This window comes from Rhinoraja longicauda, chromosome 9 (assembly GCF_053455715.1).
Source record: "Rhinoraja longicauda isolate Sanriku21f chromosome 9, sRhiLon1.1, whole genome shotgun sequence".
NCBI lineage: Eukaryota > Metazoa > Chordata > Chondrichthyes > Rajiformes > Arhynchobatidae > Rhinoraja > Rhinoraja longicauda.
Window position 1 is genome coordinate 21,703,066 of NC_135961.1, and position 16,957 is coordinate 21,720,022.

Sequence of the window (16,957 nt, forward strand, 5' to 3'; positions counted from 1 at the left end):
AGTGAGTATAGAAATAATTCTCAGCAATATGAGATTGGTTCCAGCTTCTAATGGAAGTTAGCATCCTGAATTTCAGTGATATTATCTTCATTTATAATTCATACCTTGTTCAATGCCTTCCTTCAACTTAAATTATCCACCTCCGTTTGAGCAGAGAGAAGCATATTTCTTTGGAATTACAAACTCTGATCTGAGAGCATGGCTACTTTTTACTCTTTTCTATGATTCACAATGGGTTCAATAATTGAAAAATTCTACTGCTACCTTTGAAGCTTTCTCTACTTTAAGTTTGCGTACAACCTCTCCTTGTTCTGCCACCTTGCTATGCAGTGTTTTCTCTTCAAGTACTGATGCTTCTGGAGAGCAGACGACCCTGGCTGGAGTTACTGCTTCTGCCACTGCAACAGGTGACTTTCCTGGTTTATATTCCTCACCAGTCTTCTGAAGTATTTTCACTGCTTCATCCACCTGACCCTGAACCATAAAAGTAATAATTGAACAAAAAGAAAAAGTAAATAAAATGGAAATACATAGAAATCTAGAAACTGTTAGACAGAAACACAAAAATAGATGATTTCTGAATCTGCATGCTTTTTGTCTTCAGATTTTTCTTACATTTCAAGTAAAATAACTGCAATTTTGTTTTCAAATTACACACAAATAGACCACCTTAAATTGATGTGAAATCACTAAAACGGTTATAGATTTTTTTTACAAAGAGCGGAAACAAGGATGTACTGATATATTTGTGCTAAATAGGTGACAAGTATAACAACATGAAAATAAAATCCTCATCTCCCCTCAATTTTCCATAGTGCCACTTCTGACCAAGCCAAGAGAATATATATCAATCCAAGGCCTGAACTACCAGGCAGAAGACTTCACTATTCCAATATTTCAACATGCATTTCTGAATGCTTGGCTAGTAAGAATATATGCAGAATAAAACAATAGTTAGTGCAGCTAGATTAGGATAGAAAATACCCACCTCCCCACACCTTAAAAATACGGCTGCTTCATTGTCCCATGCTTGCATCAATTAAAAAGTTATTGCACATTGTGGAACTGGCTTAGCTCAAAGTTTTAACAATTCAATTCCAAGTTGCAATATCAGTGATTGCATCATTACAGACTTTATGTAGGAAGCAAGTGGAGAGCTAGTTTCATCTGAAATAAAGAAAGAAAATGCTACAAAAACACAGGTCAGGCAGCATCTGTGAAAAGACAAATGGTCATGGTTTCAGGTCCAAGGTGTTACAGGACCAGTCTGATGAAGGGTCTTCGACCAGAAACCTTTCCCATTTCATGCCACAGATACCATTTGACCTTCTGAGTTTTTCCAGCATTTTTTTTCTTTATTTTACATTTCCAGCACCTATAGTTTTTTTTCCAGTTGCTTTTATCTGCTGGATTTACATTTACCAATATTTTGGCAGTGAGGAACCAGTTAAATAACAAAAGTTCAATCAAAGCTAATAAAAAACCTGCAATTGTATTGTCAGTGAAAAGGGAATTATACTTGTTTACATATTCTAAAGAGGAAGAAAAGGCCTTTAAGTGGAAACAATATACCTTGGGTGCTTTTTCAGCTTTGAGTTTTCGAACCACCTCTCCTTGGTGAGCCACCTTATCATAGAGAACTTTGCTAATATTTGTGTCTGCGGTCTTGGGTGCAGGGAGAGGACTGTCATTTGATGCTGGTGGCTTGCCAGGCTTATATTCAGTACCACTCTTTTGCTTATATTCAGCCTTTAAAGTTAACAATCCTTTAATTGCAATATCCACCTCTTCTTTTGATGCTTTCTTTGCTTTTAGTTCACGCACCACCTCACCTTGTTGAACTACTTTATTGTAAAGTGCAATAAGGGTTATTGTATCATTTGTTGAGGCAGGTGATGAAACATTTGTAGCTGCAGAATCAGTTTTAACCTAAAGGAATAAAAATGGTTACAAAATCAGAAACTAGATCTTCGAAAATAAATAATTTACTATTTGAATGGATTATCTGTTTCTCGGTTAAACATTTGGCTTGTGTGTTTGTCAACATGTAGATAGCTTATTACTGAATATGAAGTTAGTTATTGTCCATAGTATGTATAAGTAGTTTAGATACTACTTTGGAATTGGGCTTGGCTTTCTTGGTTGAGCGCTTATCCAGGTGTTATAGCACAAGTACTTTGTGTTTTAATGGCAATTGAAAAGAAAGTGCTCATATGACTGTTTTAATTTTAATTGAAAGTAGATTCGATGTCATAGTTCGTCTTAAACATGCAGGTAATTTAGAGACATATTTGCTGTGTTTCATTCAAAGTTTATGGAAGGTGAGAGATGGTGGAACATGAACTGATTCAAGAAATGGAGATCATGTTTATGTTTTCGCGTGTGTGTGTGTGTGTGTGTGTGTTTGAGATTTGTTGCTGAAGTGTTGATTATTTGTCAGTCATAGGTAGTACCTTGGAGTCAAACATTATTTGTTTCCAGTTCTTTGAGTTCCAAGGTAGTTGAGGAGGTCAGTGCAAGATCTGTGTACTCTACTGCAGATGTGACAGGAAGTGCTTGACAAGTAGATGGGTTGAATGTGGAACATGCTCCATTCTTTCACCATTTATGCTGGGCTCACTGCAAATGGGCGTGGTCCTCAATGCTTCTTCATCACATTGGAAAGTCATGCATAAAGCTTTCCCGGGACTCGGTGGGGAAATTACACATTTTCAAGGATGCAGAGAACTTACATGAATTTTTTTGCCACTGTTCTCCTGGTAATCTTTTGCTGTGACAGAGATCGAAATGTTTTGGCATCAGGCATGTGAATGGCATAGCCCATTAGTGCTGACTGGGTGTAATTAGAGCCTTGGTGCTTATGATGTTGGCCTGCAGAAAAATGGTAATGGTATCCTGGTAATAGATTTAGAGGATTTTGTGGTGACACTGTTGACACTCCCCAATGTCTAGTAGTGAGAGGTAGAGAAGAATTGTAAAGTGAAAACAACATGGTGTATTGTCATTTCTTGTTTTGCACTCCATTTTCTATTGGTTGCCTGTATTCCAAGTTGTTGGCATATCTTTAATATATGGCTGGCATTTAGCGGGGAATTGTCAACAATTGTGGTATTCTTCACTGGGTGCTGTCAAATATGTGATTTTTGTGCATGTGTGTATGAATGAGAGATGTTTGCCAGCATTGCTTTGGGTATGTTCAGGTGCTGTACTCCATGTATCTATGGAGGGAAATTGACTGTCGACATTTCGGATCAACGCTCTTTTTCCTGAACTGAACTCCTCCGGATATAACTGAGAACAGTTTTTGTGCAAGACACTAATAGCCCACACTGATGAGAAATTCTGGGTGCTACTTGATGGCACTAACAATTATCTCCTCCATGATGAAGAGTAGACTAATGGGACAGTAATTGGTCGGATTACATTTTTGCTTCTTATTGTGGACTGGATATACCCGGGTAATTTTTTACTTTGTTGCATGTGTGTCAGTGTTGTAGGTGTACTGGAACAGCTGGGCCAAGGGTGTGGAAAGTCTGGAGAAAAGGTCTTCCGAATAATTGCCAGAATGTTCTTATGGCACATAACCTTTGCCGTCTCCTGTGCCTTTAATGTTTCTTGCTATCACATGGAGTTTATGGAATTGTCTGAAGCCTGGCATCTATAATGCCAAGGACCACTAGAGGAGTCTAAGATGTGACTAAATGATGAATTTCCACAAGAGAACATTAATTGAGATTAAAGAAAAATGTTAACCTTAATAGTCATTCTTACCACTTTGACTGTATCAGATTTACTCTTCTCCTTGGAACCAGAAGTAGGCATTTCCTTGCTATGTCCGTCAGGGATGTAGATCAAAACACAAGGAGATTCTTTGCAACTGTATGGACTAAATTAAACCCAGCAAATCACACAGCTGATTTCAATCAAATTATTAACAGGGCTTTTTTTAAAGCTTTTTTTTGTGGTATTATGTAGCTCTTTGAATATGGAAACAGTACAAACAAGCTTTTATATATGTGTTAGTCTGGAGTATAGAAATTAAATTACAGGATTCCCCCAGTTTATGAATGCCAAACTTGTGCCCTCCCCTGGTTACAGCCAAATTCCGCTCATGCGAATTATTCTTAACATAAGAATGTACATAGATTAGGTACTCATAAGGTGGGGGGAACTTGCATCTCCACACATTTGTCTTAAGGCAAATATTACAAAAGACTATAATTTCAATGAATGATCTGACATACTTTAGTGGCTTTTATTGCATTAAATGAAAAATGTTGAAAATGACAGCGAGCTTAAAGTTAGCAATCTAATGATAGTTAAATTTTTGTTACCGCTTAAACACAAATCTCCTACCATCAGATCATTAAACCCAAGTTTCAGTTTAAACCAGCATCTGCAGTTCCTTCCTACACATACACCAATCAGCCAAAACATTATGACCATTGACAGGTGAACTGAATAACATTGGTTATCTTGTTACAATGGCACCTGTCAAGGGGTGGGATATATTAGGCAGCGAGTGAACAGTCAGTTCTTGAAGTTGATGTGTTGGATGCAGGAGAAATGGGCAGGAGTAAAGACCTGAGCGACTTTGACAAGGGCCAAATTGTTATGGCCAGACGACTGGGTCAGAGCATCTCTGAAACGGCAAGGCTTGTGGGGTGCTCCCGGTCTGCAGTGGTACCTACGACAATGGTCCGAGGAGGGACAAATTACAAACCGGCAACAGGGTGTTGGGCACCCAAGGCTCATCAATGCGCGAGGGCAACGAAGGCTATCCCATCTGGTCCGAACCGACTGTGGGAAAACGACAAGCCAGTGGAGGGAGTGTGATGCTCTGGGCAATGTTCTGCTGTGAAACCCTGGGTCGGGCCATTCATGTGGACGTCAATTTTTTCACGTGTCACCTACCGAAACATCGTTGCAGACCAGGCACACCGCTTTATGGCAATGGTATTCCCTGATGGCAGTAGCCTCTTTCAGCAGGATAATGCGCCCTGCCACACTGTTCGGGAATGGTTTGAGGAACATGATGAAATGTTCACGGTGTTGCCCTGGCTTCTAAATTCTCCAGATCTCAATCCGATTGAGCATCTGTGGGGTGTGCTGGATTGACAAGTCCAATCCACGGTGACTCCACCTCGCAACTTACAGGACTTGAAAGAACTGCTGCTAATATTTTAGTGCCAGATACCACATGACACCTTCAGGGGTCTTGTAGAGTCCATGCCTCGGCGGGTCGGCTCTGTTTTGGTGGCACACGGAGGACCAACAGCATATTAGGCAGGTGTTCATAATGTTTTGGCTGATCAGTGTATTGATATTTTTTCTTCAGTTGGATATTCTTCCCATGTAACAAGTCATATTACTACAACTACTCACCTAACTGGTTCATATGTCTGGTCACAGATAAAAAATCCTCTTCTTTGCAGCTGAATTATATCTCCTTTTTTCAAATCTCTCAGACAGGGTTCACCCAACATCAGTTCTTCTTTCTAAAAAAAATATATTCTTTTCAATTAATCCATTCACTCAAAAGGCAGACAATATCATCAGAGACCCATGCCATCCTGGCTACACTCATTTCACTCCTGCCATCAGGAAGAAGGTATAGGAGCCTACAAACTATAACATCCAGGTTCAGGAGCAGCTTCTTCCCAACAACCATCAGACTATTAAACACAGCAATCTCCAACTAAGCTCCAAACTAAATAGACTTAGGGGACATTGTTTTTGGCTTTGCACTATTATTGTTTGTTGGGTTTTTATATATGTACCAATCTTCTTTTTTGTTATCGATTATCATGTTGCAGAATCCCATGTTTACATATCTGTTGTGCTTCTGTAAGAAAGAAATTCATTGTTCCGTTTTGGGACATATGATTATTAAACACTCTTGAATATTGACCTCTTGGCCTTCTTTGTGTCAGAGCAAACATGAAACTGAATGTTGGAGAGGATACATAGGTTATATGTATCCTCTCCAAATGCAGCCTAACCCATGTTATGAACACGAATAACATGTTATGCACAAGAATAATCCATTCATATTACTGAATTTCTAACTGGTACCTAATAGTAACAGGAAAGCATTATAAATAATTACCTTGCTGTTTCGGTTAACATATTCTTTGAAATCTTCATCCTTGCCAATGACAGGTTTACTTATTAGATGCTCATAGTGGACACATACTGTGGGAATCAATGGAGCTTGCGTAGTCTCAGTTAACCATGTAATCTTTGTTGTTTTCTTGTAATCCTTGTTCTCTAGATTTAACTTTGCTTCAAGCGATGCAACATTTCCTCGGGAATCTCTAAAACAGAAAGTTTCATTGAAGCAAATATATATTCTGAATTCTTGTAAAGAGCCTAAAAGAATCAAAGAAAGTGTAGGTCTTCTCAATACAATAGCAACTTCCATACTTTTATTTCCTACCTGTTAATTTTAGTGATGTAAATGTTACCCCAATTGATGAAAGTAACCATTTCTCCCTCAGCGAATGTTTCTGCATCTGCTCCCTCAATAAGCACCTTGGTTCCATACCATACAGGCTTCAGCCCTACATCTAGATTCTGACAAAAAAAGCACGGAACAAAACAGGCGTAGGTTTATTATTGTCACGTGTACTGTGAAAAGCTTTTTTTTTGCACGCCATCCAATCAGACTGTGCCCTTGCTTATGGTAGTACCATTTAGAGGCCCGAAGACAGAGGGGAATAAGCTGTTCCCGAGTCTGGTGTTGCACACTTCCAAACTTCTGTATCTTCTGCCTGATGGGAGTGGGGAGAAGGAGAAATGACCGGGGTGGGTCAAATCTCTGATTATGTTTGCTGCTTTTCTGAGGCATCGTGAAGTGTAGATGGAGTCTGATCTGTACGACTTCTGGGCTACATCCTCAACTCTGCAAATTCTTGCAGTTTTGGGCAGAGCTGTTCCTAAAACAAGCTGTGATACAACCTGATAGGTCACTTTCCATTGCGTTACTACATACATTAACAATGAATTAAGGGATTATTTTGCAATAAAATAAGAATCAAGTAGACTCATGATACTATTACTGGTGCTAGACATTTAATCTAAATTTGATCTAGATTATTAGTCAATTCCATAGCCACTGTGGTGCAGTTTGAACATATCTTCAGAATTTACTTTAGTTCATTTAATCATTTTTTTTAAGTCTCTGAATAGCAGAGATATTTAAAGTATATATATTTAAAGATCACTGGGAAAGGGACATTTATGGGGAGGAGCATCCTCAGAACATCTTTGGGGGCCTCACTATCACAGACCACGGCACCAGAACTTTTGATTTTATGGACCAGCAAGATAGACTGTTCACATCAGAACTAGGTTAACATGTGGGTAGTTTGTGTCAGTAAGACTTCATTCAACACGGTCTCTATCCCGTGATTTTTAAACTCTTACCTTGGGATGCTTGGCCACAGCCTTCACTTCTTCCTTGGCCCCGAGCACATGCACAGGCACTACCTCATCTTGCAATAATGCAGTGTAACGAGGTGCAACTGGATCGATAACCTGAAAAACAGGTTTGCTCTTTTTATCCGCACAGTCTAAAATAATATTCTATTTTCAATTACATGCAATTTGCAAAATAAGGACACGTGGAATTGTTTGGCTTGATGCATTCAACTAACAATTGAAGTACTGGTGAAAAAGAATTATTTGAAAAGTGAGAGACTGCTTCAACGAGTGTATTGCTGCTTGTGCACTTAGTGCTATTTTCTGGGGGAAATACTTGAAGTGCTTTTATAATTTTTTTTAAATTGCTCAAATCAATTATAAATAAAAATTGGCTATAATAATATAACCTTGATTTTCAGTTAAGTGCAGTAACAAACAATCCACAATACGAGCTAAATGAACATTAAAAGCCATTCCCTCATAATTGTAGACAAGAGGAAATAAATGCTAAGGCAGAAAGAATGATATTGAAGTGCAAGCAAAATGGTTGTGTTCGCAAGAAATCAGTTCAACAAATCAAATACAAATGGCTTAGATTAAGACATTGTCCAAGCTAACCAAAGTCCTGGAATGGTATTTCTGCACTCAATTAATTGTCATTTTATGTTATTGGTCATCTATGCTAGCAGTAATTTAAAGGTTTGTAAACTATGCCATGTCCTCTTCCAAAGAGAAAGTTACAAATTCAGGGACGTACATTGGGCATCATCTAGTGCTATACAAGATATTTCATATTATATAATGTACAGTGTTATTATAGTACATTATGCTCAAGCTCAAAGTATGCGTAGATAATAATTTTCCTCAAAATATGCAGAAAACCGTACCATAACTACAATAGCTCAAAAGATGGCCAACTTTGCACACACTTTGAACTTTAAAGCATTCTTGCCATGCTTTTCAAGCTGTGTAGTAAACCTAACACTAATTAGAGCAGAAAATAAGTAATACCTTGTTACAGTTAACTTGCAGCTTGAAAGCAGAAAATGCAATGCATAGTTTGTGTTTAATTGACAGAAAATTTGTACATTTTGGGTTACAGAATAGTGAGAATGGTTTTCTTTTTCATACTCTTATTCAAACACAAAAATAAACAATTTGCACCAAAATTAGATCTTTAGTACTTTTTAAAAAGCAATAGAGCAACAGTTTTCACCATGTAACCATTCACAAGAACATTCCATTTTCCTCACAAAAGCTGTCATTTTTACACACTAAATTCACACCAGAAAAAGAACACAGAATTCAACAAAAAGTGCAATCAAAATCAGATGTTATTCAGCAAGGTGCAGAGAAGCTGATCATATCACACATTTTACCTTTTTGTTGAAAGCCCAGATTTTGTCCCACTCCATATTTACAACTGATCTTGAGCCACCCTGCATCAGAAAATGTATTCTATGTTTAGACATTTGTTCATGAAACAATACTACAAGTTTTTACCGTAAATCGTCAAAAGTAATAAAATTAGTAAGCTGATACAAATCTATGCTGGAAGCCATTCGGCTAACTTTCAACTCACTTGAGCAGCAATAAACTGCTTCAATCCCTCAACGGTCATTCCTCTCCGCAGGACACCACGCACTGTTGGAAACCGAGGATCATCCCTAATAATAGAAGTTGTGGATGAGAGATGGTATTCCCAACAAACCATTATGATGAGAAAAATCTCAGTGTATTTCAATTTAAAATTTTAAAAGAGTAAAACATTTGTCAAGCTTAATTATAGCACAAACATCCATACCATCCATCCACCAATCCCTCGTTGACAAACCACGTGAGCTTCCTTTTTGATAGTACAGTGTTATTTAGGCTAAGGCGGCTGTACTCCCATATGTAAGGTTTTCGAATTTCCAGAGCATCTATTATCCAGTAATACTGATCATCCCGGTCATGATACTCAGTTGTCCTTAATGCATGTGTGACATCTTCAATGCTGTCCACTATTGGGCAGGCAAAATCATATGTTGGGTAAATTCTGCAAGCAGAGAGATAGAAATTCAACATGACTAATAAACCACAGCATTTTATTACTGTACCTCAATTAACCCTCAGTGTTTTTAAGAATAACATTCTGTAATCTTCCAAACCACTTTGTTCAATACTTCTAAGCTGTTTATTAAGCATTCCCTAAAAAACGTCCTAATAATTTATTTTCTGTTCAAAATTTCTACAATGTTTTCAGTTTGTTAAATATTTATTTCTACAGTATCATTTGGGAATGATGAGTTACATTTTATTAAATAGCTCTTTCTGCACCTTCCTTTCGACATAATTAACTATTCCCTGAAGGCCCTCAATGCCATCCAGCACAAAGTATAGAATAGCCTAATTGGGCAGTAGTAAAGTACACCAACATTTGAGGATTTATATCCTACCTGTTCCTGGTTTCTGATGTTCTAAGGCATGATTCCAGTTCATTGAATGTACAGGCACTCCCGACCTACGTAATAGGCGACTTGCGTAAACTTCTATTTGCGTAAACAATGCACAATAATGAACCCATTTCCTAAATGACCCATGTTATTGCAACAGGAGAATGGCGAGTGTCTCCCATCCACTGCATTAATTCATCAGCCTTGCCCGGGCCCAGTACAATACTGGGAAGGTGAGCGAGAATGAGGGAGGCAGCAGAGCCGGCGGTGGCATTTGTATACTCAGCAACCTGTCTGATTGATAAGCATGCTAATTGCCATCTTTACCATCCTGGGGTAACACAGTGGGTCAGGAAGCATCCATGGAGTAATTTAATAGGTGACGTTTCGATTCACGATTCTTCTTCAATCCAAAAGGTCATCTATCCTTGTTCTCCTGGGATGCTGCCTGAACCCCTGAGTTACCCCAGCACTTTGTGTCCTTTAAGATAATAAAGTCTATGCTCTGGCAATTTATGTGCAAAACCTAAATACGGCTGATATATTGCACCTGTATTTGCGTCCCGTACGGGGATGTGGAGCATTTTTGCATCGGTAGATTGTGGGGTCCCTGAGGCAACCATTGTTGGAGGCCATGTCAATCTTTACTCGTAAACAGCAGGTTTGCCCATATTTTGATCCATTCTTCATCTCTTCCCACATGCGAATGTTCTGTTCCACAGCTACAAAAAAAAGTGGGGAACAGTGGCAGTTAAATCTAAACAAATGTTATATTAATGAACACCTTCCCAATAAATAATAATAATCACAATTGACTATAACTCCAGAGTGGTATTTTTGTGTCACTTTAATTAAAAACTGTGAACCACAAAGTATAGCAGTCCAGTTGGAATATCAAGTCTGCAGTGCACTGATATTCTGGTCTGAACTTTCATCACCAGGCAAATGACTTTGCAAGCACCCCCACCCAAAAACTGTACTTTGCTTTCAAAGGAGATCATTTGCTTGAGGTTATAATTAGTACAGTCACCACCCCTTAACGGCCCAGTGGCGCGGCGGTAGAGTTAATACTTTACAGCACCAGAGACAAGTTCGATCCGGACTACGGATGCTTGTCTGTATGGAGTTTGTACGTTCTCCCCATGACCTGCATGGGTTTTCTCCAGGATCTCCGGTTTCCTCCCACACTCCAAAGACATATAGGTGTGTAGGTTAATTGGCTTGGTATAATTGTAAATTGTCACTAGTATGTGTAGGATAGCATTGGTGTGCCGGGATTGCAGGTCAGCGCGGACTCTGTGTGCCCAAGGGCCCGTTTCCGTGCTGTATCTCTTAAACTAAACTCAAACTAAATAGCCTATTGGAACTCTTTCAAAAGACCCATTCAGATTGTCAGATCTCTGTAGTATTTTCTTCAAATACTGATCCAAATGTCCTTTGAAGGTTGCTATCGAATCATCGCTCACTATTCAATTGGAAAGGTTTAGAAATTGAAACGACCTGTTGTGCAACAATGTTTTTTTAATGCATCTCTCCATGAATCATTAAATCTATGCCCTTCATGGTTGTTAGGAAATCAAGGACATTGGTTTAAATATATATTTTTTATTGCAGTCAAGAAGCTAGCTACTAAGTCCCATTGCAAAATTGCGACACCATATCTCTATGGTCTTTTAAATAGAGAATAGACAACAAATAAACATTTGATAACCTAGACCGACAGCATGCAGAATTTTAATACTTACAATTCTGCCTATGTTTAGACTCAGTTCTTTGCTCACGTTCTTGTTTCATTTGTTCTGCAGGAGTGTCATCCGCATAAGCTTTCCCATCTCTAATCATTTTCTCTGCGTACTGCATTATAATGTCAAAATGATCTGAAGTATATGTAAATCGGTCAGGTTTTATCTGTAGCATTTTTACGTCTTCCAAGATAACCTAAAAAAGTAAGTTAGTATGCAAACAGTTCAACTGCCTGGAATAGTAAGGCAATATCTTCATTTTATTCCACGTTATAGGTTCCAAATAAAATCTAAAATATACAAAAGTGTTTAACAAAGTAAGTTGCTCCTAATGTTTCTCAGTTACATGATGCAAATTCAAGCTGGAGTAAGCAACATTGAAAGTTTCTACAACAATACTATAGTACTTTGGAAACTCAAAGGGCACAATCTATTTTAGGTTTAGTGCCACTGTCTTCCATAAAATATTCACACCTGCAAGTTCTTATTCTTGGAAGGTCATCTAGGGGAAAACCCCCAAGAAATGAGGAACTACAACAAAAAAAATTAAGTTTGAATACCATAATTAACTGATTTTCATAATTATTTTTTTAAGTTGTTTGCTCAGATTTTAATTTAGTGTCGGGGTAAATGTAGCTCAAATAGCAATATAACAAATGTTATGCTGATTAAAAAGGAACTTGGCAGCAGTATGTTTCCAATGTACTGAAATAATCATGCCTTTTTTTAAATATGTACTAAGTGAACATTTTCTTTTGTAATCAAATCAATGGTCACTGTAGTTCTAGAGAAACCCAAGGACAGCAGATGCTGGAATCTTGAACAAAACAAAGTGGTGAAGGAGCTCAGCAGATTAGACATCAGTGGACAAATGCTGCCTGACCCACTGAGTTACTCCAACCTTTTGTGTTTTGGTCACTGTAGTTCTAAGTATATCAAGATGGATTTAATAAATACAGTTTAATAACCACCTTCTCAAAGTCTTCTTTCTCCTTTTCAGGATTGGTGTCATCAAATCTCATGATGAGTTTCCCCTTAAAGCTCACTTGGTAATGCTGATTCAGGAGTGCAGCTTTCGCGTGACCAATATGTAAATAACTGCACTTGACAAATAAATGATTTGGAAACAATGAATGATACACTTCAGTAGCAATACTTACTGCAAACAATCAGATATTACATTTTCCTGCAACATTAATTGCAAAACCTTATGCAGAATTTGAAGAATAGGATTTGAAATTGAAAAAGGCATATTTAAATTACAGTATTGTGTTAAGGGTCTTCATCAATACTTAATTCAGACAGGAATTAAAACTGTACGAACGAGTCCCAAAGAGGTGGGTTTTAATTTGCATAATTAAAGTAGGTTTGAGAAAGAGTCGTGTTGTTTTGATGGCTAAAGAAGTGGTCAGTAACAGTGGAATGGCAAGATAAGGTGGAAGTCGAGGGAAGAAACAAGGAGATTAAAGTCAAGAGAGGAACAAGTTCAAGTAGTGAACTTGTAGGTCTGAAACAGGTTAGAGGGACAATGTAAGGATTTAATAAAAAATAATGAGAAATATAAGTCACTGCATCCAGATGCCATACGTTTCTTAATGCACTAAATAGTTTGGTCCAACCAATTCATCTCATCATTGGACATCCAATTTTGACGTTTAAATCTACCATGGGGTATAAGTTGTGTAGAAAATAACTGCAGATGCTGGTACAAATCGAAGATATTTCGATGGGGTATAAGTTCATTATTACCCCGTGCACCAAGGGACAGTGAAAACCTTTGTTTTGCATGCTGTCCAAACAGATCAGATATGCTCTACATAAATCAAACTCGAGTTATAATGTAGGGTAGAGGTGAATCGGACAGTATCCTAGGTTATGGAAAGACTGTTCAGAAGCCTGGTACAAGAAGGGAAGAAGCGGTTCCCGAGTGTTGCCGTGTGTGCTTTCAAGCTTCAGTACCTTCTATCGGAGAGGAGCTTGGAGAAGGAATAACTTGGATGGGCCAAGTCTTTCATTATAGTGACTGCTTTCTCGAGGCAGTGTGAATTGTAGATGGAGTCAATGGTGGAAAGTCTGGTCTGTGTGATGATCTGGACTATATGCACACCATATCTGGTGAAAAGTCTTTGTCCCAAAATAATACCATTTCCCCTCTCCCCCCCCTCTAGTCGCTTTAGAACCTGTTGAGCAATTCCAACATTTTGTCTGCATTTCAGTATTCTAGCACTTTGAGCATTCGTACAATTCCTCAGACGATTTTACTCAGACTGCAAATCAATGGAAAGACGTTGGCAAACCTCAGCTTTCTGTTCATTTTTTAAATTACTACGCTACACTTTTGACCAACTTTCTACCGCCAGACTCACAAAAGTGTCCAGAGGCTAAACAAAATTTGAATTTGAATAACTTGAATACCCACAAAATCATGCTGTAGAGCCTGGTCAGGTGCAAAGAGCATTCTGCCCGTCAGCTTTGTGCCAGCATTGTGAAAAATGAGTAATTGTTAACAAGTTTTTTTCTTTAAAATACCTTCTTATAGTTTGGAGACAAAATTATCAACTTCAATTAGAAATACTTAAATGTTAGAGTTTTCAATCATTTAATTTGGACAGTTTAATCTCTGACAATCAGAGATAATTCAAAGTCCTTTAACAGTGGCCAGCTGTTAAGGTCAACAGATGTTCAGGATGGAGCTTCTAGATTAGCCATTCAAAACCTACCCTAGTTTGCAGGACACAATTGGGTACAGCGGATCTACTAGATCCTTTAAAGGTTACTGAGCACTGCCAGATGATGTCTTTGGGTAGTGTGTAAGAATCAGTCTGATCCACTCCTGTTCCGATCAGGTATTTGTCAAATTTTCCCTTCCTAAGAGATACAATTCCCATCTCTTAATGATCTAGGTCTCAAACACAACAGGTTTTCACTGCCATTTAAAATATTAATATCTCCCGGGAATGAACGTTTAATCATTTGGGATATTGTGCATATATCTTATTAACAATAATTTTAAAAACTGCAAATGTCGGAATTCTGAAATATAAACCAAAATTGCTGAAAATATTCAACAAGGTTGGGCAGTATCTGTGGAAAGATGAACAGAGTTAATATTCCAGGTTGAAAACTTAGAAGTGATAAAGGGTTCAACCTGAAACATAAACGTTGCTTCTCTTTCTATAATGCTGCCTCACCTGCTGAGCGTTTCCATGCATATCTGCTTCCTTCTATAAGATCACTATTCTTTCCCCATCTTCCAGTCATACCCACAAATTAAAATCCCCAGTTCTCGTCACATTCATCTTAAGACTTTTGCTCTCTTATCACAATCTTAAATCTCCCTGTTCAACACATATTAAAATAATGAATATGTTCAGTTGAAACTGAATAACTTGAGTCAAATGCTCTTCATATCCATTCAGTACAAACTGATTTGAAGCTATATAGTTCCTAGAAATTTAAAGCTAGAAATTGTGATTCAGAACTCACCCACTGGCTTCAGGTGGAAACCTTACTACTACTTTCCCAATTTCAGCACCAGGCAGCTCAGCAAATTTTCCACGATCCTCTTTCTTCTCCATTGTCTGCAAAGGTTTTGAAGCACACGAGGATTAAGCACAGCTGTTAGTTATATGGACTTCAACAAAGCATGTGCTAAAGATAAAATTCATAGAATGGCTTTAAGGCCATCTCCAATTAATGGTTGTTGAGTGATCGGAAGAGAACAATTTCAGCTATTAGCTCATGCCAAGTAGTAACGGATTGATCAGCAGGAGAAAGGCACAAGATTGGTTGTAATTAAAGTCACATTCTGGTCATAACCGCATTGACCATTCTGCTGGTGTCCAAGAATATGAGTTTTGTTGGATTATGATCATTTTAAGTTGTGCATGCAATGCAATTTACAGAATATGGGCGAGAAACAATCATATTCACAGATTCTTACTTAGACGTTTGTGCTGATTTAAGTGAGAAACTCTGATGCAATCTGTAATTCCATAGATGTATATAATCGTACAATGATCTTAGGTAAAACAACATTTTACACTCAAAAGTCTTCACCTTGAATTGTGCAGCCAATACAGTGTATCCTAAAGGGCCCTTGTGCATAATCAAAATGACCTTTCATCTGAAGACTTAAGTACCAAAAGAATACAAGAGCTACTACTGCTAGAGTAATTTGATTGCAGCTTTTAAAACAAAATAGCAACCAATAGCTATTGATCTTTTTTTATTTACATTGAGAGGATTATTTCACAGATGAAGTTAGGGAGTAGCTACACATAGAGAATGATAGAAATTAAGAACTTCTTAAAATGGCAATTGATCTCAAGTTAGTTGTTAATATATATTTTTTAAATTCTAAACTCTAGAGAATATCAGCAGTATGCTTAAATCTCTTCTCACTCAACAAGCTACCACACCAGGAATCAATATGGCAAAAACTGTTGAGTCCCTTTATAGAATAACACTAAGGATTTCCTTAAAATATAATCAGTAGTAGTTAAACATGTTCCTAAAAGGGAAAAGCAATACGATTCTAAGAAAGGGAATTGAGTGACTGAGCAAAGCGCTCATTTTGTCAGATTTGTCAGGTTATTCTTAAGTAACTTAATTTATCAATTTACTAAGAACAAAAACACAAGACTATATAAAATTGTCAAAATTACTTCTATGATTAAATTTCCTTACCATCACATGTCCCAGTGACATCTGATTAAAAGAGAAACAGATTACCTTGTGACAAGTTGATCGATAGCTATAGATTTGGAGATGTGAATAATCATGTTTACCCAATTTACCATATTTTTTGTCCTACACTGAAAAAGCATTTCATTCAACGATGCTGATATTGACAATTGTGTTTTGCAGGTGAACTTTCATTCTCCACAGACAGACAAAGTAACGCCAGAACACACCGTCTACAATATGCACTGGATTTAGCATAAAAGGCTTTTCAAAACCACCTTCCAAATTGCTGCTATCATCTGGAAGGAAAAAAGGTGGCACGTGCATGGATGTCCCCCACCACTCACCATCCTAATTTGCAAATTAGTCAATATTGTTTCATTGTTGCAGGGTTCACACTTTGGAAATTCTTACCCGAACATTCCCAGGACTACAGCGGTTGATTCACTTCAAAGCCAAGGACGGGCATTGAATACAGACCTATATAATTGCAATTACACTGCTAAATTAATATTGAATGATGCTAGAATGAAGCCCAAGGTCCAAGAGACAATTAAATGGGAATCAGAAAAGCAAGTAATCCTGGGGCAGAGATGTGCTAGCAGAGATCATGACTTGAGACTGCACAATCAGCCAATGTGACAGTTTTACAATATTACAATTTGAATA

The 16,957-nt window shown here is 37.8% G+C and overlaps 1 protein-coding gene across 2 annotated transcripts in view; it reads right to left on the reverse strand.

Annotated features, from left to right (window-relative positions):
- eprs1 (glutamyl-prolyl-tRNA synthetase 1) overlaps positions 1-16,957 on the reverse strand; it is a 53,464-nt gene that overhangs the window by 17,365 nt on the left and 19,142 nt on the right. The window contains exons 6-20 of one of the 2 annotated variants that reach the window (XM_078404924.1): positions 15,089-15,183; positions 12,574-12,700; positions 11,606-11,798; positions 10,411-10,582; positions 9,230-9,463; positions 9,008-9,092; positions 8,805-8,864; positions 8,437-8,457; positions 7,429-7,539; positions 6,440-6,576; positions 6,110-6,317; positions 5,386-5,498; positions 3,772-3,886; positions 1,573-1,929; positions 265-474 (exon numbers count right to left, since the gene is read on the reverse strand). In XM_078404924.1, coding sequence (XP_078261050.1) covers positions 265-474; positions 1,573-1,929; positions 3,772-3,886; positions 5,386-5,498; positions 6,110-6,317; positions 6,440-6,576; positions 7,429-7,539; positions 8,437-8,457; positions 8,805-8,864; positions 9,008-9,092; positions 9,230-9,463; positions 10,411-10,582; positions 11,606-11,798; positions 12,574-12,700; positions 15,089-15,183 — 2,238 coding nt within the window. The remainder of the gene's footprint in view (positions 1-264; positions 475-1,572; positions 1,930-3,771; positions 3,887-5,385; positions 5,499-6,109; positions 6,318-6,439; positions 6,577-7,428; positions 7,540-8,436; positions 8,458-8,804; positions 8,865-9,007; positions 9,093-9,229; positions 9,464-10,410; positions 10,583-11,605; positions 11,799-12,573; positions 12,701-15,088; positions 15,184-16,957) is intronic. The other variant, XM_078404925.1, reaches the window with a different exon arrangement.